The sequence below is a fragment of the Pelecanus crispus genome, chromosome 2 (genome assembly GCF_030463565.1).
Source record: "Pelecanus crispus isolate bPelCri1 chromosome 2, bPelCri1.pri, whole genome shotgun sequence".
In the NCBI taxonomy this organism is placed as follows: Eukaryota; Metazoa; Chordata; class Aves; order Pelecaniformes; family Pelecanidae; genus Pelecanus; species Pelecanus crispus.
This window is the reverse complement of record NC_134644.1, coordinates 53,149,687-53,171,611: the sequence shown is the minus strand read 5'-3', so window position 1 is coordinate 53,171,611 and position 21,925 is coordinate 53,149,687. Positions and strand designations below refer to the sequence as shown.

Here is a 21,925-nt window from a genome sequence, read left to right as displayed (position 1 = left end):
CCACAACATAAATGGCAAAGTTTTTTGGACTTATTTTCCTAAATCTGCAGCCTCCAACATTATTCCTTAGAAACACAAGGATGAACTGAGATGTACTGCTTCACTAAACATGTCTAGGTTTGCAGCTGATCTCTCCAAATGAAAACCAGAGAAGAATTCAATACTGCTTTTCAACAAGCCATCCATAAGTTTACCCAGAACACCTGTTATTCTTCAGCTTGAAAGCTAATCGCAGGGGCTCTCTTGCAGTTTATTCCTGCAATTCCTACATCAATTAATCTCTCTTAAGTCAGTGACAAAATACTATAAAAAACAATCTTAGTAGCAACTACACCTGATGCTTAGAAAAGCCAGGACTTTTGACATGAAATAACAGATTATATATCAAAAGCCACCTGAAAAAAAAATATTTCAATTATTATCAACTAACACAAACAACTCTTAGCACAAAAGCATTGCTTGTGCATAATTAACGTTTACAAGGCTGCTAAGCAATCCAGCTCAGAATATTTTTATTAATGAACAAAAAGTTTAGGAGAAAGACTTAAGAATGTTGTATGATTAAAAAAATTAAATTAGAGAATAATTTTTGTGCTTCATTTGATATAGAAACAGAATTACTTAATTGTCTTAAAATATAAATTCTTTCAGCATAAAGCAAATACGTGCACCACCATGTGAGATATCTCCCCCATGTATATGATACCTTAATAATTAGGGCGTTCTCCATAGCCAAGGGAGATCAAATTCAGTTTCCTCTTATGCCTAAGGAGGTTCAAACTCTTTGGAGAGTGAGACAATCAGAGGATGTAGGCCATTTTGGAGTGGGTGGATGTGACCTCCTCCTGAAACTGCTCAATTTTACACAAAAATTAAAGTCTTATTTCAGCAGGAAGCCGCATGAATGTGCAGGTAGGGGCTGCTGCCTCAGTCAGCGGAATCCCTGCTCCAACAGCTATTTGGATGTTTTACATGAGCTGGTCACTGAACGGGCAGAAACGGTTAAATCATGGGAATTCACGGCCATGGTCAATCATGGGATACACTGTTTGCCAAGAGGACATGACAAAAAAGTGGCACAAGGACATGAGGAAATTGTATCTTTACAGAAGCAAGATTCTCAGGCTTTGCTTTTTGACTCCCCCATCACTACTGAGAGCATCTACATCCCAGTTTGCCATTGACCTATGATGCTGAGGGCAGATTTTTTTTTACCAGGCAATTCATTCATAGTTCTGTAACAAGAAGGAAGCTCAATAAGGTAACAGTAGCACTTCAGAGAAGAGAAGAAACAGCACTTAAATATAGTGATTACCAAAGGGTCTCTTCACTCCAGACACTGCATGCAGAGATTCGCCCCACCTTCCCACTCATTCAGCCTGGCTATGCACAACCTGTCCTGTGCAAGGTCACCTGCAGGTCCTTCCTGCTGGACTCTGGAGCCTTGACAGAGGAGGACAGCCATTCATTCAGCCATCAGTCATTCAGCAGCAGTAAACCCAATTATGTGTAATTATAGTAATGCTAGGAGAGAAACCTCCATAGTATATAAAACATTAAAAGGAAATAAGGCATACAACGCAGGGCATCTGAAGTGAGAGCTCAGGGTCACAGGCAAAATTCAAATGCAGTATCTCACTTTAAAAAAAAGGGGGGGGGGGGAGGAAAAATCAATCAGTAGGCTCTCCCAAGGCATTTCACCTCTAATTGAAGAGTGAATTGTGTTTACTTACCTGCTCATGTTCTTGACTGTCTCTCAGCAAATTAATCATGATTACACTACATAAAATTCAGTGTTTGGCTTTCTTATGATCCCAAAGGACTAGATTCCACACTTATAGACACATATGTAAAAAAAGACTGAACTCTGAAAGATATCTGTTCATTGTATAGAAAAGAAAAATGTTTGTTTGAAATATGGGTTGTAGGCCTTCCCGTTCCTGCTTCCACAGCTGAAGTGTGTAAAGGAAAGTTTTAAAGTTTTACCCATCTTAAAGGTAAAAGAAAAGCTGTTTCACATTCAGATTAACAACGGTCAAGGGCCTTGTAGGACTGCTGCCATCTTTGGTGTACCCAAAATCGTACTACGACACATACAGATTTTACGCACATGAGGATCTTGGGCTTTTTCATGATGCATATGCATAATTCTGGAGTGCTCAACTCCTACCTATTTTAAAGATGTTTAAAACTGATCAAAAATTCAGCTTAAGTGAAAAATGACACAGGCTTTTGTCTGGTAAACACATTTGTGACCTAAGTGCTGTCATCATTGAAGCAGAATGAGGAACTCTGTGCAGCATTTATGAATGAAGAATAATTTATCAGAACAAGCTGGGAATTTGAGTGAACATGGACATAATAATGAGAAACACCACAGGAATTAAAAAAAAAAAAAAAGTCTAAAAATTTCTGGCAAACCACTGTGCTGCATGTTTTAAGAGCCAAACCCCCAAGTATATTGTTCATCTGCACTACTTGAACGTGATGGACCAGATTCTTGTGTTGTCATCTTTTTGTTGCAAAATGGCTTTATAGCTGGAGTACCAATAATTGGGTAGAATATCTCTGCATAACAGAAGAATTGCTGGGTACTGCGGTTGCTACATCAGTAGCAACTGATCTTCCAGCCAGTGGATGGGGACATCTATGTCTTCTTATATACAACTGTTGTATGGCCTCTTGAAGAGGTATGACTTAGTAGAGGCTTGTAGCAGTGGTGAATTGTGTTTGTGACATTACTGGGCCTAGGGATTGGAAAAACACAAACTTAGTTTAAGGTGATCTGGTATATCATTCATGGAACACTTTCTTGGTGTCTACATTACAATTTCTAAGTGGTCTTAGGTGTTATGGTACTGCATGCTAAGACGTGGATATGTTGCCTTCTCATCAAACTCCCATAAGCCCATTAAGCATCATTCCCCCCTTAGCTTCACCTGAAGCAAGACAATGCAGAACCAAAGGGAAGTTTACTCACTCAGAAACAGAGAGGAGACCAAGCAGGTGGTAGAAACATGACCTTTCTCCATGAGGTCAAATAGCTTTATTGTGATTAAGCACTACAATACAGTATATATCCATAAAAAAACTCTATAGTGTATATAAATTATTCCTTCCATTCAGTAATTCTTTTTTGTTTTCGTTTTTTTCATTTCCGTTACAGCTTTGGTACAATGTGATTTTATTATATTTTTAAATACTTTTAGCTTCACAAACTCAACACAAAGTACAAAACTAATCCGAATCGGGGATATTACAATCTACACAGTGGTGTTCAGTGGTAGGAAAAAATCTTACCTCAATGAATTCATGTCACTAGCTAAGCTATAAAGGCATACCTAGCAGACATGACAAAAATATGCACCATTAACCAGCAAACTTTTTTTTTTTCAAAATTTTTTTTATTTTTTTTTTTTTTTTACAGATTTTTCCAGCAGCAAATCACTTGAGCATAGTCAGTCCTTATGTCCTCAGCTGATTATTCTGTTGTGTTCCTCTTCATTTGAAGGCCATGAGTTATTTGTCAGATAATGCACCACTATCCTCGTATATCCACACTAAGCCACAGTGTCAGTACTTGACCTGCCACCCTGCATTGTTAATGCTCGCACAGTTTGTCCTGCAGCTGGCAGAAATAACTGGAACGTTATTGGAGGGGCAGTGTGGGGCAATCAACCGTAGGTTGTTCTGTGGGGCAGGAGGTATGACATTACAGTAGACAGGCATTCCAGTGGCTGTAAGTGTTCCTTGACCTGATTGATTAGGTAGCATGATTGGTTGTTGATATGATTGTTGCGGCAATCCTTGAGAACCCTGGGTCATTGGCACCTAGGTAGGAATACGGAAATACGTAGGAAAAAGATAGTAATTAGTAAACAAATTAAAGTAGGCCCCAAGCATTCCTATCTTCCTTCTAGCTGAATCTGAGTGTACAACGTGTTCTGCCAAAATGTGTCGTTCTCTGCTGCTCAGAACTGTTCTCAACCCTGAGGATCTTCTTTTGTTGGAGAAGGGTTAAAGAGAAATCTCTCTGCTCCTGGGTCTAGCAAGTAGCTCTGTCATGATCTAGTTGAATATGGATTTCCGGGATCAGTGCAAACAGAAGACCCAACCCTGGTATATCCAGGCCATCTAAAAGGTCTAAACCTTTAATCTGATCATTAACATTTAAAACACTTTTTCAGTATAGTAATTCTGAAGTCATAAGGGGAAAATTTTCTCCTTAAGCAATTCCCTTATTTTCATCTGGGTTGCTGTAGTGTTTTCAGAGAAGCTGAGGGAAAAGATGAATGGCTGCTCAATCAGTGCAAACATATAAATGAATTAGATGTCATTTATTTTCTTAACTTTCCAGAGGGACCAGCAGGAAACATAAGCACAGGCCACCTCGTAGGCTGTCGGCATATCTCACAGAATCCAGGTATAAGGTTGGGGAAATATGTCTGGGTAACTTAGGGACTTGGTAAAAAATTCAAGACATTTCCTTCTCCCCAAAACCCAATAAACAAAAACCTATCTGGCTACAGCTTGCTGTAGAAGACATGGTGAGATCCTTGGCAGGAGTCTCCACAGATGAGTAATTTTTAACTGGAACAGGCAAAGCCCTCAACTTCATTACAGAAAATAATATTGCATTGGCAAAAAAAATGAACAGTGTTCTGTCTTTTATTTTTTTTAATTTGTTTTCTTCGCAGGAAGACGTATAATTCCTTCATCCTTTGTGACATTTTACCCACACTGCAGGCTGTAATAAATAGTTCATTTAAAGTATTCCCAATTCAGAATGAAAATCGGGAGTACTAAGAGTACGTAAACAGGAAGCAAAGAAACCAATTTGACTTAGAAGCATATTTATCAGGAGGCCTCCTGCCACACATTGTCCTAATAAATAATAAAGACCATTCTGTGATAGGAAAACTTAATTCAATTAAGCACTCTCCAAGAAAATCAGTTGTTCTTTACAGCTTCCAAGTACCTGATAAGATGACATGGCTGGATACTGCACCATCATGCCTTGCACCTGATTTCCCTGTTGATTATTCATCAGGTTCTGGCTTTGGGGTGGCTGCTGCATTCCCATGAGACCCTGGAACCCCTGCTGCTGGTTCGGCAGGACAGGCTGGTAACCTGGAAGAAGAAAGCTGTCTTCAAATCCCCTGTCGCCTGTAGGGGCAGAATTAAAACTGTTCTAAGGAACAGCAAATGATCCCATTGTTTCTCTCCGCACTCGTCCAAAAGTTGCTCTGTTTCTAGAGAAGCATTACTAGAAGTGAAAATAGAAGGGGAATAAACAAATGTTGTGAGTTGAGAGCCCTGGCAGGCTGGCATGAGCAGGCAGCACACTTTCCTCATGCTCTTCGACCCCGTGGCAGAGACCACCTTGAGGGACGCCTGACTGCAGTGCAGGATTGTAAAGCCCTGAACAGACACAGGGTGCTACTGGCTTCTGGCTGTTTCCTCAGAGGCAAAACTCCCACTGGCTTCAAGGACATCAGTATTTGGCCTTCACAGTCTAATCTGGTAGCTTTCTTTCAGGTCGTGTTTCTTATCTTACCCTGTTACCTCTCTTGTAGTGCAGCTCCCTAGCATGATGTAAATGGAGAAGGCTTTATTTAACCAAGAAAAACATCTGTATCCACACTGGCTCCTCCTTGCAAGGCTTTTTATATGATTAGAGCATAGTAAGGGTCATAGTCCACCCTACTAGTTCCATTTTTGGCCAAAGAGGAAAATAATAAATTAGGGACTGTCTGGTCCTCCCTCGTTGCTTGGTGGGAACACTGCTGACACACAAGTGACTGCCCAGGGATTAGAAGTTAACACTTCTGTTTCAACCTGCGACTGGCTCTGTGTTCATAGTCACCACAACACTGCAGGTTTTCTGCTGGGATGGCTCCTCTAGGGCTGAGAAATGGGCAAAGCCTGGATATCTGGAGGGCAAAGCTGCTAATGAGGCAGAAGCATGGATGTGAAATGAAGTGCGAGTGGTGCGCTGCTTGGCAGAAACAGGATCCAGCTTGAGAATGAGTCCTGCCAGATGGAAGTGGGCTGGCTGGGTGATGCTACTATTTCGAGATGAAGGATTTTGCAGAAAAAGTGGGAAAGGAAAGGAAGATGCAGAAAGATCCTGCCCTTGAAAAATGCAGCCAGCCACAGTCATTATAAATCTATGAATAATTTCTCCTTAAGACATTCCCTGTCCTTTAGCACTCGTATTTATTAACATGCACTTATGCAGTGCACTATTAACTCTGTAGCAATATTCTCAGAATAAGCATATTTTGGGCAAAGAAGAATTATCAGAAGGAGCAACACTGTGTCATTTTTATATGAAAAATGTGTGTCACGTCTGCTCAATTTATATTCATGAATACAGTACACGGTTCAATATACTTCACGAATTGGAAATCATCACCTGGGTATTTCTTCATTAGGTAAGAAAAATAAAGTAACCAATGTCTCTGTTTCTGTCAGTCTATTGTCAACTGATAGCTTTCCTTCAAAATCTTTTCTGATGCCAGAGAAATGTCAAGTCTCTCTGATCGATTTTTTGGCATTAAAGATGCCTTTCCACAGATATGAGATTAATGTCTCCAGTCGACTAAGCAAAATAATAATAAAAAAAAATTAATTCCATGAGTGATTAACTTGGCTGGGATATAGCATCAAACATCTCCCAAATGCACTAGATTATTATACATTCAAATTTGCTCTTTTCCTCTGCACAAATACAGTGACAGCATATTTTTTAGTCACAAAAATTACCAACATCAGAAGTTCTGTAACTGAGTTTACAGAAAGCTTATACAGCAATAATAAAATTGCAAGTCCTCTTCTGCTCCTGTATACCAATTATGGGGGGGAGGGGGAGAAAGGACAGAAATAAAAAATTTAGCACTACTATTCTGCTATTTGCAAGACTGGAAGTTTAAGCAGAGAGGAGTCAACTGACAGTGGAAGCAGCAACAGATAATTCATCTCATGTCACTTGCAGTTGTCAAAGTAAGTCCCAGATGTTGTAATGAACGATAGATTGATGGTGGACCAGGGATCAAGTGACGCTAAGTTGGGGAATGCAATCAAACATCGGATCTGGGCTCACAGAGTTGAACCGTGATGCACTGGCACAGGGTGGTGGACTGGTTGCTCTACAGAAAAACAGACACACGCCACTGGGGTCAAGAACAGAGAAGCCCTTCTGTTATCTCTAGTAAATATAATTGCTTTACCATTACTTTAGTCAGACTACTGCTGATGCTCTGCTGTATGTTTGAACATACAGCTGTCTCTTCACCTCAGCTTTGTGTTCCATATTCTCCAAATACGACAAATTTATTGCCCAATACAGACGTGACTATCAAACAAACAAAAAAATTATGGAAATGACTAAGTATCTACCCTTACGCTGAACCTGTAGGCATCATCTCATGGAGGTATTACAATAACATGTACCTCTGCCCTGAAAACCTCCTCTGTATTAGCGAACACTCCTCAGTACATGGCAAAACCAATCCAGGTTTTAGGTGCAAGAATACAAAAAGGGGACAGGTTAAGAGCTGAGGTCCACTAGGTTACGGATTATTATTTTAACAATCTTACAATTCTTCAAGGACTTCAGCAATTTCTCCTGCCCATAGGGCATGCACACTCCTCACCCCTGTCCCAACATGCAGAGTCCTGCTTACACCCCTGGGAGTCAGGAGAAGACCTCTTTCCTACTCCCTCTGCAAGGGCTTTACCACACTCCGACCATACAGAAGGGCCTCAATATAAGCAGAAAAAATACTTCACATGCACTCTAACACACTTCCAATGTGATTAGATGGGAGCAAAGAGGTATTAATGTAAGAATCTGATCATGTCATCTCCTGAACCTTCTTTGCTGTTGAGGGAAATTAAGTCACTTCTTTGGCCCAGAAAGAGGTATTGCAGTTTCTTGACCACTAGCTCCCTTGACTTCTGTGTGGAAACAGGGATGTTTAAGAAGGTTAATGGCCTGATTGTATCCTTGCAAAGATGCTGGCTGTCATCTCTTCCTCACTTAATATTCTTGGACTTCTTTTTAATTATTGTTTGTACTCTTTGGAATATAATGAAGTTATGGATGTCAGACCTTGCTGCAGAACTCCAGTAGAGCATTTGGTCAAAATCCAGCTTCCCCTCCGAGGCTCTGCAACTGGAGTGAAGCCACTTCCCTTTACCTGATAGCTAAGTCTGACCCTTTAGTATGTTAAATATATGAAGAAAGACGCAAGTTCGTCCATTCCATTGAACATAAAACCCTGACAAGGTACAAAAATATACTACAATAGTGCAGAGAGGGTACAGACTATGAAAAGGTGAATTAATGTCTTTATCTACAACAAGCTCTATAAGCAAGATGAAAATGCTGTGAAAAAACAAAGAAGCCCAAGTCTGTTCTGCTACACGGCGATTTCAGCACAAATGCAAGGGGAAGGAATTGGCACTATGTGGCAATCCATTTGAACAAGTTATTGCCAATATGAGAGACCAGCTACCCTGCATTTTACACCTCCACAGCCCAAACTTTGCAACTCTGACTCTGCATGCCACGTAACATTTGAAATGGATCCTTCAGTGTTCACTGTGTATTGATGTCTTCCATGTTTTTGCGCACTGGCCAGGAAAAGAATGGAGATGGGAGAATTGAGACTCTGAATAACTGATAGTCTTAATAAATCAACCTTTCAGCAACATTCATGAAACTATATCATTCTAGCAAATCTTTCTTTTCTTTTTTTGAGGGCACAGACTATCAGAGATCACTATATCCCCCAAAACTATTTATTTTGTACATACACAGCAGTTTCAGTCCTGAACTCAGCTCTGCTGTGCTTTTGACATGCTATTTTTCAGTGAAATGAAAATAATAGTGTTCTCAAAAGGCTTGGGAACTCACTGCAGTGCACAAAAAGCCATGCATGGCTGGGCAGAGATGGATGTTTTGGAGCTACACAGGTGTCAGGAAACGAGTGAGAAGAGGAAGAGGCACCATGCTTTCCGCAGCAATAGTTTTCTTCATGCTTGCTCTTTTGCTCATTAGCTTTCATACTACATAAAGTGTAATCCTTAAAAGCCTCTTTACTGTCCCCTGAGAACATACATATGTGGGTTATTTTCTAATGGCAGTACACATCAGATGAACCATCCTATTACTGCGAGCTCCAGGGCCTCTTTACTGCAATTATATCATCCTGCTCTATGTTATCTCTGCTACAAAGGAGGATTTTTTAAATCAGGGCAAACATGAGAGACATGGTTAAACAACCAGAGGAACAAATCGTGCACAGAATTTCAATGAATGCCTCAGAGGAAAAATGAGCCTTGGATTGCAGTCGAAATGGAAGAGGCCACCATACCATCAAGGTAATTCCCTGAACCTTTACAGCCTGCATCACCATGTTGACAGTCAGCTACCTTAAACATCCCAGGGGGAGAAAGACTACATGACAGACCAACAAATGTTTTAATGTCTTGATGAGGCTACGGAGCTCAAAAGATAAAATGCAGTGATCTTACACATCTGCCAGTAACGTCACCCAGAGCTGTAATTAAAGCATATTTGGTGCTCTACTGGCCTCAGCATACCTCCTTCATGATAGCACATCCATGTTTGGAGGGAGTGTTTCATTGCTCATTTTAGATTTGAAGCATGTATTAGGAAGATAGCTTTGTAATATGTGTATCAGCACTCTCAGTAAAGAGTAATCAGCACTTTGGCTGATGAGTGCGGCAGTCTCGCATCAGTCCCTGAACTGCAAATCTTATTGTACTCTTACCACTTGAACAGAGTCCTTGCATCTAAGCCCATCCGATGGAAATGCATAAATTCACAGTTTTGATTGTGAAGCGATTTGAGAGCTCATCTGCTCCCTTCCCGCTTCACTCAGTGCAGTGCTGAGAAGCCAAGCCAACCTTGGCAACGTGCTGCAAGCAGCTCAGGCAAGCAAAGCCCAAAAGAAACTCAAACGGGAAACCTCAGCAGGGCTAACTGGGCTGGGTGCACAGCTGTGTAGCTCTGGCCACGCTCCTGCCTGCATTCTACATTTGCAGAAGACTCCTCAAAACTGGAAAGGGCAGAGAAGAGAGCTACAAAACTGATCTGAGGTCAGAAAGTGCACCTCTTCCTGGGAGACCTAATGAGCTCACTCTGCTCAATTTATTCAAAAGATGAAGAAGTATCTGCTAGTAGATAGTTCTTGAACAGAATAGAAAACAGTATAACAAAATTACATGGTTGGGAGATAAACCTAGAACTGTTCAGATTAGAAATAAAATTCAAAGTTTCAACAGACCCTATAATTATCATGGGGGCAATTTACCCAGAAAGGAATCACATTTGCTATCACCCGAAACCTCTAAAATGAGGATGGACAGCTTGCTAGAAGATATTCATCAGTTTAATAAGAAGTTCTGGGAATAAAGATACGATTAGAGTGTGCTCTGTGTCCAGTATTATTCAGAGCATTAAATTACATGTTCCAGACTTGAAATACTTACAAAAATGTTAGCCAGCTAGCTCTTAACACTTTTCCTATCTTCCAAGGAAATGACTAATCTTTTGCATGTGAGACAGAATCCTCTTCCCAGTCTGCTGCCTTTGATCACATACTGGCAATGCCACCCAATTCACTCCACAAGCAGAGAGTTCACCTGTGTATATGGTGAATATGCTAAGGGCTGTTTCTGGCCTATTTTAGTTTACTTTGCCCTGGCTGGAGCAGCGCTCAGTAGGTTTTGTAGGCTGAAGAATACGATCAGTAACTATTCCTGCAGTTTTGCTAGGCTACGTTTTCCTTTACTTTTTAAAATAAGCTATGGGTGAAGCATTAAAGTGGCTGGATGTAGCTTTTACTCTATAATCATAGACTCTTACAATGCCCATGATAAGTTACTAATCAGAGAAGAAAAAATGTCATTGTAAAACTATAATTCAGCCATGCACACATCAGTAAGTTTGGTAAAGTTTTTGGCAACTCACTTATTTGCCAAAAGCTCTGAGTTGGTCCATCCCAAAGTACTTGCAAAACTGAAAGGAAGAAAAAAAATGAAGCAAGCAGTTTGGCAAGATCAAAACACTTTGCCTTGATACAAAGAACCTTTCGTTTCTCAAACAGACCCTAAATGTTATCTGTAAAATACGAGGAAAGGAAGCAAGGTTGGGGAATCTTGTGTTTAGGACAGTTGGCCAAGCTGTGGGACGTGCATACTGAAATCCCTTCCCAGCGCAACTGAGAGCAGGAATTTGAGGCAAGGGGTTTCTAGCAGCCAGAACAAAGCCCTCCCTGCTACAGGGGTCCGTCAGTCCCTCCTGCCAATGCTCCTTACCTCACGTGAGATACTCAAGTACTGGATTGCAACCAGATGTTTCACCTCTTACATGAACATTGTAATTACCAGCTACAAAATCTCCCCATATACTGCTCGCTCTAGAGGAGCACTGCTCCAAGGCGTTGTGCTCAGACGGGCTTCCCACATCCAGGTGTTACATGTCAGATTTGGGTGGCTGCTGAGGAAATGTTTGGGGTTTGGTTTGTTTTTTTTTTTTTTCTCCATTATGCAGTTGGTCATTACCTGGCCAGTTTCACCCCAAATGATGGACTAAATGTATCATGGAAAACATAAAATGAAGCTATAAATTTAAGCTGATTTTGATTTTAGCCTCACCCCAAAGTGTCTGCAGTTTGGAAGACTCCCACAGAAAATACACTAATTAACGTCTCCCTGCTGGTGTGTCATTTTCTGTGTGAGTCTGAAGATCTAAACTGCATCTTGTGCAGCTGGAATTCAAAACGCTTTGTAAACAATTTCGTAGTTTCAGCTTGGACCTAAAATCCAAGGCATGCTGTAAACCAAATCTGCTGCAGTTGATCGATCTACTCCTACTGTGTCTGCTTTGTCTCTGCAATACACATAAAAATGTCTTGACCTAGGAAAATATTTGGGCTTTGTGTTCCACTTGAAGACATCACAGATAATTTATGGGTGTGAACTGGATACCATGTGAGCTAGAAGGACAAATACGTAACAGCTTAGTGCTAAAAATCCATTCCTTTCCCCTCAAAACATAAGACCATGCAATTTTTTTATTTAGCTTTCACACACATGCAAAGGAAAAAACAAGAATACCTATGCCTGAAATAAAGGAATCTTAAGAAGCAAGAGATAACTTGGAGGCATGAGGTTACTTATAACACACATAAAACAGCATATGTGCCAATAACCACAGCAGCACAGACTCTTCTCCCCACGGCACTCCGCAGGCTCAGACCCTCAAAAACAAGAGAAGCCTTTTCACATAAGTGGCTTACAGTTTGGCTTCTTTCGTTTCAGGTAAAAGCACATCCCACTCCAGCAGTACAGCTTGCAGGGGAAAGCATGGGGTATTACGCTAGTTTTGTTTTCAAAATTTAAAACTAATGACATCAATTCTTTCAAGTTGTGCGAGATCAAAACAATGTTTAGCTAATGGCACTCCAGCTACATTCACTGCAAACACATAACACAGTAAATATATTCCTAAACTGATTACAATGACAGTGACTCAAACAATTCTCTGCAGAGCTGGGGTTATAAAACTGCAGGATTTTGAACTTAAGGGTCTCAACACACAACTGCTGGCAGAATTGTAGCTCCCTGGTCCCTAAATTGGCCGCAGCTTTGCTGAGAGCACATTCATGCTTCCTGAACCCAGTAACAGATCAGGAGCCACATTTGTTGGCAGACCCACAGAGAAAGAACCGTATTCAGCTGCATTAAGGAACGCAGCAAGATGTATATGCATCAGAGATATGAGCCAGTAAGATTTACTACCACAAAAGAAAGAAGAAAAATACTGGTTAGAAGAGAGCTTGTCTGTCTTCCTCCCCCTCCCCCTTTCTCTCTCTGGTTTACAAAGCTACAAATCCCACAAAATCAACAATGCAAAAACATCTTCGTCCAGCTTCAGAAGAAATCAAATTTGGAAATTTGCTGCAATTTTGCATTATTTCAGTGACCTGTTTGTTGGATTTGGTAAAAACTGCTGATGAAAATACCCTGATACACAAGAAATTTTTTAGCGGCTAACAGCTCTGAAATCCCGCATGTGGCTAGTTCTGTCCAGCTGCTAGAGCAGGATCTGTCTTATGCAGCTGAACTGCCCCTCCTTGTCCTCTTCATTTATTCTTCCTCAAAAAGCCGTATGAAATCCTGGTTTTACTCGTTTTGCAACCCCAGGGGCTGGAAGAAACCCAAGGCACAGAGCATCCGAAGCATGGATGGTTTCATGTGCTACTCAAGACAACACAGCCGACTGGGGGCACTTCTCTGCTGTTAACGAAATGGAAAAAATATCCGGGGAATAACACAACTCCCCTAGCAATGCAAACCCTCCCAGTTCAAAAGATGTGCAGGATCAGGGCCTCCAATCTATTTTTTAACACTGCTTGTCCTATATAACCTGGAATAAGGTACATCTTTACAAAAGCTAAGAGAGAGTGCTTCGTTGTCCTGGTTTCGGCTGGGATAGAGTTAATTTTCTTCCTAGTAGCTGGCATAGTGCTGTGTTTTGGATTTAGTAGGAGAAGAATGTTGATAACACGCTGATGTTTTAGTTGTTGCTAAGTACTGCTTATGCTAGTCAAGGACTTTTCAGCTTCCCATGCTCTGCCAGGCACACAAGAAACTGGGAGGGGGCACAGCCAGAACAGTTGATCCAAACTGACCAAAGGGCTATTCCATACCATATGATGTCATGCCCAGTATATAAACTGGGGGGGGGTGGCTGGGGGGCAGCAATCGCTGCTCGGGAACTGTCTGGGTATCGGTCAGCGGGTGGTGAGCAATTGCATTGTGCATCACTTGCTTTGTATATTATTATTGTTATCATTATTATATTGTTATTATTATCGTTACTATTTTACTTTATTTCAATTATTAAACTGTTCTGATCTCAACCCAGGAGTGTTTCTCACTCTTATTCCTCTGATTCTCTCCCCCATCCCATCGGGGTAGGGGGAGTGAGCGAGCGGCTGCGTGGTGCTTAGTTGCTGGCTGGGGCTAAAGCGCAATATTCGTGCACAGACTTTTCCTCACAAATAGCCACTGCCTAAAACAAATAGCCTCATCTGGGTGGCAGAAATCCTCCTGTTATGGTGGTTTAGATTATACCGATGAGAAATGATGAAAGTAACACTGCATATCACACCTGAGATTTAGAGCTTCTTACACGTCAGCACCAAAGAAACACCCATTACATTTTCTTTTACCCCTTCTCTATGATGCCAAGTTCCAACTGCTGGAAACAAGGAATAGAATTATCTTTTAAAAAAAACATTTATATGCATGCTCGCTGTCCTGTGGGGGAAAAATGTTTTCACAAAGAGCACTGAACTGTTATTTAGAGCCTTCTACCTCATCATCCAAGCAACTACCTTTAGGGCAAACATGCAAAATCACGGATACAATGAGTTTATGAATCATTTTAAGATGCACACCCACCCCCCAGTTACTTTTCCACACCTTAAAAGAGTTGTTTTAAAACTCGATGACCTCACTACCAAGTAAGAAGGCCCAGGCAAATAAGCAGTATGATTAAATACTTTCATTATATACCTAATGAAATCACATACTGTAACATCTTCTGAGGCTAAAATTTTAATTAAGGCAGGCTGGCATTTTGGCTTTCCCCCCCTCACGTTCCAGGGGAACAGCAGGTAAGGTCAAACAAAAAGCTTATGTGATAAAATTGCATGAGCGCACTCCTGGGAGACCTGGCATTATTAACAAGAACATGAAGAAGGGCACAGTTGAACAGTTCAAAGATAAATGATTGCATTCAGTTTACTTTTCGCTCTCAACTGGAGAATCTGAGAGCTGCTATTTGACAAGAAATGTATATAAATAGGCATCAAAAAGAGCTTGAATAGATAGAAATATAGGCGAGTTAAGGTTGGGGAAATGTTTTTCTTCAGCTTAAAATCTGGATCTACTCTTTCACTTGTCTACACAAAGGATTTCCAAATTATAGGGACAGCTTTAAAGAACAACTTGCTACTGGTAAGTAGTTTGATGCTGAAAATAAACCTGTTCTTGCTGAGAACCTAAAACCATGTTATTACATGACACTTTAATCACTTATTTTATTCTCTTTTCAATATACTTTTATTTATGTTTTGAGACCATTTAGCACTGTTCTTCAAACACTGTTACAAAAATTACTTGCTCTTCTCCTTGAAGATAAATCTGAAGATAAACAGAGAGGCACCTCTTACAGACACGGTATGTAACTCAAAGCTTCTGTAAGATTCAGAAAAGAAAATTCTATTTTTAAGACAAAATCCTTTTATCTCACTTCAGTAAAAATATAGAGGGAACAGCCAGCTGCAAGCCAAAATAATTGCAACACAATAATGCAGGGCTCCATTACAGCAGCATAATTCCGGTAAAGCAGCTGATCCAGGATCTTGGCACTTACCCAGAGCCTGGAGCCTGACTTAAATGCATTAACCCAGACAAAGCATGTGCAGCTGTTTTGGTAATCTGAGGCTTCTGCATTTTATTGGAGACCAAGAAAAAAAGAAGAAAAGTTCCTCAGCCAACAAATGACACAGGTGATATATAGAGGAGGAAAGTATTTTATGCTTTTGAACTAAGTTAATCCATGGAGTCACGTGAACAGGCTTGACAGCTTTGGGGAGATGGGCTTTGGAAAACATTTCTCTTCGGCCAGCATGATGAGCAAGGGCTTACACTGGAGCAGTACAGATGCCCAAAGCCAGCTGAGGTGCCTGCAGGGAGGGTACTGCAGGACCTGGAAAACATTACTCTGAGAGGGATGAAGCCTTCTCACCCCCAAAGAGCTAAGCCAGTGAAAACAGATATTGCAAGCTGGGGCGCAGTTCTTGTGACATCAGGGAGGTCCCGAATAGCGCTAGGGAAACACCAAGTACAATCCTTCTGCTCTCAGCCCCCACCCGCCAATGCCGCTGACATTAACGAGAGTTGGCGCAGACCCATGGGCAGGCCAAAAGATCATTCTGGAGAATCTGTGGGTTCCTCTTAAGAGAGCTTTACTGCTTAAAGACCAAAAAAGATGTAAATCTAATCATAGCCCTTACTATGGCCACAGATGGCTATACTGCTGTAGTTTGCTGCAATTCCTTTTTATGGGATTTTTGAATAGCTAATATACAACTAAAACACCAATGTAAAAACTCGTGCTGATAGTAAGATTCCTTTGGCATATGACGTGCTGTAGGCCTTGCATCCCATTGAAAAATGGCATGTAGAGGGATGCCCTTCGCAGCAAAATGTTATACAGGGTCTTCATTTAGAATGACTACATGACATTATGTTCAGGATTCTGATGAATTCAGAGACAAAGTGTCCATACCTTCTTGCAGAAAAACTGAATTTTCTTTAAAGCTAAGACTTACAATGAACTGTAAAGAAATGAAGCATATGATTAACTATTTTATTACTATTATTTTCAAAAAAAACCCCAAAACAACAGCTTTGGCTGAAGACTGCAAGAACAAACTGCTCTTTTCTTATATCTCTACCCAGAAAATTGTACTTCTCAGATTTGCAAAATGTAACCTTTGTTACAAATGTATTCATTTTCACATGGGAATATTTTTCATGTGAAATGGTAACTTCCTGTAGTTCAGGGCAGGAATATCAATACTGTAGCTGGTACAAGCTTACATTTGGTATAAATTCAAATCCTTATTAAAAAAAAACGGCACTAACTTAACTCCTAGTATGCATACACATACACACACACACGTATCTGTATCAGTTTAACAAATACCAGATAAAATGGAGAGCTAAAAAAGTTAAATAGTAGTCCATTTGTTGCAAGCACTGCGCTCTAACCTAACCACCTGCTGTAATGTTGGGATGCAGGGCATGTGAGGGCTCCAGATTGCGTGATGCAGCAGTCCAGCACAGTGCTGCCCAGGAGTTCATATAAATAATGAAAACAGTCAAGTAATATTGACTCAAGATAGTCCACTAGAGAGATTTTTCTTTGTGATTGCACCAGAATGCTTTCTTCACCTGAGGCAGGTGGCATTATGATCATTTTCCCCACTGAGTATAACGAGCCTGGCCTTTCCAAGGACAGCAGACTTACAGCTGTTATTTCCAGCCAAAAGTACCTGCAGACATGAGTGACAGGTCTCAAGACATAGGAAGATAACAACAAATGTCCAAGTTACTGATCACCAGCTGAGCTATGCAAATTGACTGTGCACAACTACTCTGTGCTGAATGCCAAGCAAAGCAGGAGGTGGGCTAAGCCTTTGCGGATAGAGCAGGCTAGAATCACGTACAGTTGAGTCAATGTAGCTCGTAAGATGAAACCTGTGTAACACGCCCTATACATACACCTGTGTCTGTGTTTGCATTCTGTTATATAAAATGGTTCTTGGCCATAGTATAACAATTATTTGCAATATCCATCATTTTTATTAGCAAATCCATAAGACCTGTGTGCAATGGGACAGCTAGCCACCCAAGCAAAATTAAGTGTGACCCCAAAAAAGAACAAATACAAAACCAGCAGGATCAGATTTTCCATGCAAGCTCTGCACCCACAGATGCACTGAATTTCAGCAGGTTCATCTCTACATTACACTAGTTTGATTTTCTGGATTGCCCCCAAATAAGTAACAGCAGGTCTGAGCAAACAAACTGTTAATCCCCCATGTATTGACCTATAACCTAGCTGTTGGTATTGCTGAAAAATCTACAAGCACGAGCCCAGGGTGAACCTTCACCATGCCAGCTACCGAGCAAACTTCAAGGAATAGCTGCAGTCCCTGCACTGAAGATGGCGCATTCCTGCATAGACAAGACAGCTGGAGACAGAAAAATAAGCACCCAGGAGAAATAACTTGCCCAGAGAAGAACAGCAGAACTGCACAAAACTGTTCTGGAAAGTACACCAAAGTCTTTGTGCACTGCCTCAGAGAGCACTAGTGCTTACAGCCCCATCCTGAGCAGGGAGTGCTTGGGCAGGCTGCTGCTTACCAGCGTAGTCACGGAGATGATGGTCCATGTGCTCTCACTGCTTCTGCCACGCTGTTTGCTTCCATCCAGCTTCAGGTGCAGGCTCCTGCCCACATCCTATCTCTTGGAGGAAGGCTGCAGTGTGCTGGTGATGCACGGTTCACTGTACTGTGTTGCATTGTACTGAGAGCAGAATAGGGTAAATAACTGCTAGCACCATAAATTCTCACTAACGATCTCTGCTTTTCACCCTCGCAAGCTGGACTTTGTTTTGTGGCTCAGCCTCAAGGAGAGTTTTCATAAATGCATCACCAACTGTAGATACCATCTGCAACAAAGGCACAGCCACTGCCTGATGGCACTCTTCCTCCCCACTGCTTCTGCGTACACCTATAGGTTAATGTATCAAATCACGGAGCAAAAGGGCTCATGCTTGTTTATTTACCTATAACATAAGGGCACAGCAAGTTATGGGCTACATCCCCCAGCTAGATGCAAACAGATGCAAGGATGATACTGAAGCCAACAGGACTTTGATGGAGCATATGTCTGCCCATATGGGTCCAACTGCAAAAATCTCATCTTTTCCAAGCGCACCCATGCAGAACGTAATCCAAAGACTATTGGGGTTAGCAATCAACTTTAACCGGCTTTACACCATATTAGGAGCACTCGCCTGCAACACAGTGATTATTATTCTGGCCCCTATACAGCAGAGCCCTTAAGCTTTTGCTTACCTTCCAAGCATATAAGCCAATTTCTTGATTTCAGAGCAATGATATACAGGCTTGAGTACACTTCTGGACTGAGGCCAGGGAACTCAGCCCCCTGAAGGAAGGGTTCTCCAGTGGGAGAGATACCGACACATTTATTCTTAGCATCCTTTAAAAGGCTTCTGATAAACTTGACCAGGCAGGTAGCAATCAACCTAAGGAAAAATAGGCTCCATTCCAATAAAATTCAGTTCTACAATATATGAAATCAAATAATTTATCAGCTTTCCTTTCACACAGCCACTGCTTAATCCACAAGCTGGAAAGTGGGGCAAGATGGGACTGGGCCTGCATTCACACATGGCCCAATGCACATATATGTACATATATGAGTGCCATTAGACTAAGCATTAGCTATGTACCAAGACTATTATCAAATAATAAACCAAATGGCAACCAGGAATGAATCTAACCTACTTCACATCTGTGGCACAGGCACAGAGTGCTCCCAGTTCTGTTTATCTTGCAATTAAACCCTTCTAGTTTACTAGTAGACCCTAGTTTACTTCTCCTGTCTGTCAATTAAAAAGAGCTGTTAAGAAAATTGGGTTAGGTCTTTTCTGCTACTAAAGCAATCGTTATCATTAAGACCCTCCCTTCTCATCACCCCTTGAAGTACAAGGCAAAAGACATGTAAAGTACCTTACATGTACTTTGTATCAGTCTCTGTTCTAGGCATCCATTCCATTCTGTATCACTGCAGAAACACAAACACCAACTGCAATTCTGCCATAGGTACAAAAGCAATACATCCGATCACTGCACTAAAACTGGGCTGTATCGTCCAGCTAAAGCTTTTTCTTGGAAGCAGGTGAACAGCAAAACCTACAGAGGTAGTCACTCCAGTGCCTCGTTAGCTTCACCTGTGGCCAAATTATTTATCTTACAAAGGAGGGAGGAGTAAGTGAATAAAAGCCAAAAATGTCTGAAAAGTAAAACCATTCCCTTTTGACATGCCAAATAGAACACTACCGATTTCTAAGACCTCAAAAATTTTGTTTGATTTACATTTAAAAAATATTTTAATTGAAATAGTTTAATTGTCCATAGGCAATTTAAAGCTTTTCTTTCATCATTTGGGTTCCCTTGCGGGGGGTGGGGGGGGGGGGGGGGGGGGCAATCGTCTCATTTCAAAGGAATCTGAGAATTTTTTTGTTTTAATTGGCCAAGGAATCTGCAAAATAACTCATTCATACAGTTTTATAAACTCTTTTGATAAATCAGGCAGACAAATCTGCAAAGCATGCTTATCTCCATATCACAGGCAAACGTATTTTCAGCTCTTGCATTGGGTGAGCAGAATAATATGAACTATGTTTTTGAAAAAAAAAAGAAAAAAGGGGAATACATGGTGGGTGTAAACTTTCACCTTTGCCTTTTCTAAAAAGGTGTTTAGTGGCACTTTTGAAAACAAGAGTATTAACATGTGGAGACACAAGTTCCTTGTGTATTCACAAAAGAAATGAATAGATACAACACTGTCAGCAGCAAGTGGCAAGATTTTCTGCACAGCTGCACCAAGAAATCTTGGCCCAAAGGAAGCGGGAGAAACAGAAAGGGGAGTTGAAGGATGGAGGTGGCTTCAGAAGAGACTGCTTGGTTTCTACATTGATTCCCCGAGCTGGCCAACAGGCTGGCAAGCGGTGCGCCTGGGACACGGGCAGACATCACTCCACCAGTCCCTGCCTCACTCGTGCTAGCGGCAGTTTTTCTGGGGGCTCGAGCAAGCCTGGAATCAGGCCTGTGGTCAACAGATGTCAAAAGATTCAGCAAGAGGACAGTTTAATTCATCTACATGGAAAAAACATCTCTCTTTGCCTTTGCTCATCCCCAGCTTCCACTGCAGAGCATGTTAGTCAGTTGGAACACTCCTGCTATAGCTGGTCCAGTGTTATCACTGCATAAGGATATTTTGGTTAACCCAACTAGTGCAACAGCCCGAGAAGGCTGATGTGTCAAGCAAAAGCACTGTATGCATGCTTGTACTGCAAACCCCACAGAATCAAGTCCTGATCCCCTTATCCCCCCTCAAGGTATCTATCTGCAACTGTGCAACTGTAAATGATGCAAAATTTACTTTCATTAGCAAAAAAATGAAGCATAGCACAAATCTAAATATAGGAAAGTCTCCTGAATATTTGTGCTTTGTCTGCTGTGGGTCTCTCCAGGGTGATGTCTGCTCTCAGAAATCACTGGGGCAGAGCTGCCACGGAGCATTTGCTGCCACACGGCACATTTTTAATAGTCTGCAACCCCAGCAAAACTGTGTTTACAATCTTCATGGCCAAAGGTATTTGCAAAGTCTGAACTTGTGAACTAGCTAAGCATTCAGAGCTATGGAAAATGCACAATAAAGACCATAAACATACAGAGTCTTCAACTCAGCATAAATACCAAAGATCAGCCTGGGTGTGTGGTCAAGGTAGATTTGAGAGCCAGCAGCAGAACTTTTTCCTTGCATACATCATAAATATTGATAGTTTTTTGCTTGCCTATGACAGAGTACTCCCTGAGTGCGTTACTTCTCCTTTCTGCATATTAGTTTTCTCACCTGTAAAATAAGGTTTTGAGGGGTGTCTTCTTCATGAGATATTTTGAAATCCAGCAGTGCTGAGAAGTGCTACATACTCCGTTGATGAAGTCAATGGAAAAACAACTGATCTTGAATATAATATATAATATGAAGAGACCTTTGAGTGCTGAATTTACTAAGAGTTACATACAGAGCTTTGCAAAATTTTCAGTTGGATGAAGAAGCCTACTTTGATCCAAAAAAGATGTTTGGGTTTTTTTTCTGTCAGCACCTGCAAGGGTAGGGCCGAATTCCCAGAGCCCAAAGTCTGCCAGTACTGGCAAGAAGGTGAGGAAGAGGGCATAGTAAGTCATTTGCCAGAGCACAAGTCTCAACTACAGTTCTCTGCAAATCAGAGATTTGCCAGCAAATGAACACAAATGGGCATTTTGAAATTAACCTGGAAGTGTTTGCAAAGGCTTTGCAGTGCTTGCTAAAAGGCAACTGCCAACTCCACAGGCTCAGCTGAGGTGGGAGAGATATCTTCTGAAGAGCAGGTTTCTTAGTGGTTTTTCACAGAAACACGAGTATCCTCCATCCTTAGCTCCTCTGATCCTAT

At 41.3% G+C, this 21,925-nt stretch overlaps 1 protein-coding gene across 1 annotated transcript in view; it reads right to left on the bottom strand.

Annotated features, from left to right (window-relative positions):
• Nucleotides 1-3,573: 3,573 nt before the first annotated feature.
• The window catches only part of ARPP21 (cAMP regulated phosphoprotein 21), a 105,646-nt gene continuing 87,294 nt past the window's right edge, over nt 3,574-21,925 (bottom strand). The window contains exons 19-20 of the mRNA XM_075728209.1: nt 4,979-5,130; nt 3,574-3,831 (exon numbers count right to left, since the gene is read on the bottom strand). Of these exons, the coding sequence (XP_075584324.1) occupies nt 3,574-3,831; nt 4,979-5,130 (410 nt within the window). The remainder of the gene's footprint in view (nt 3,832-4,978; nt 5,131-21,925) is intronic.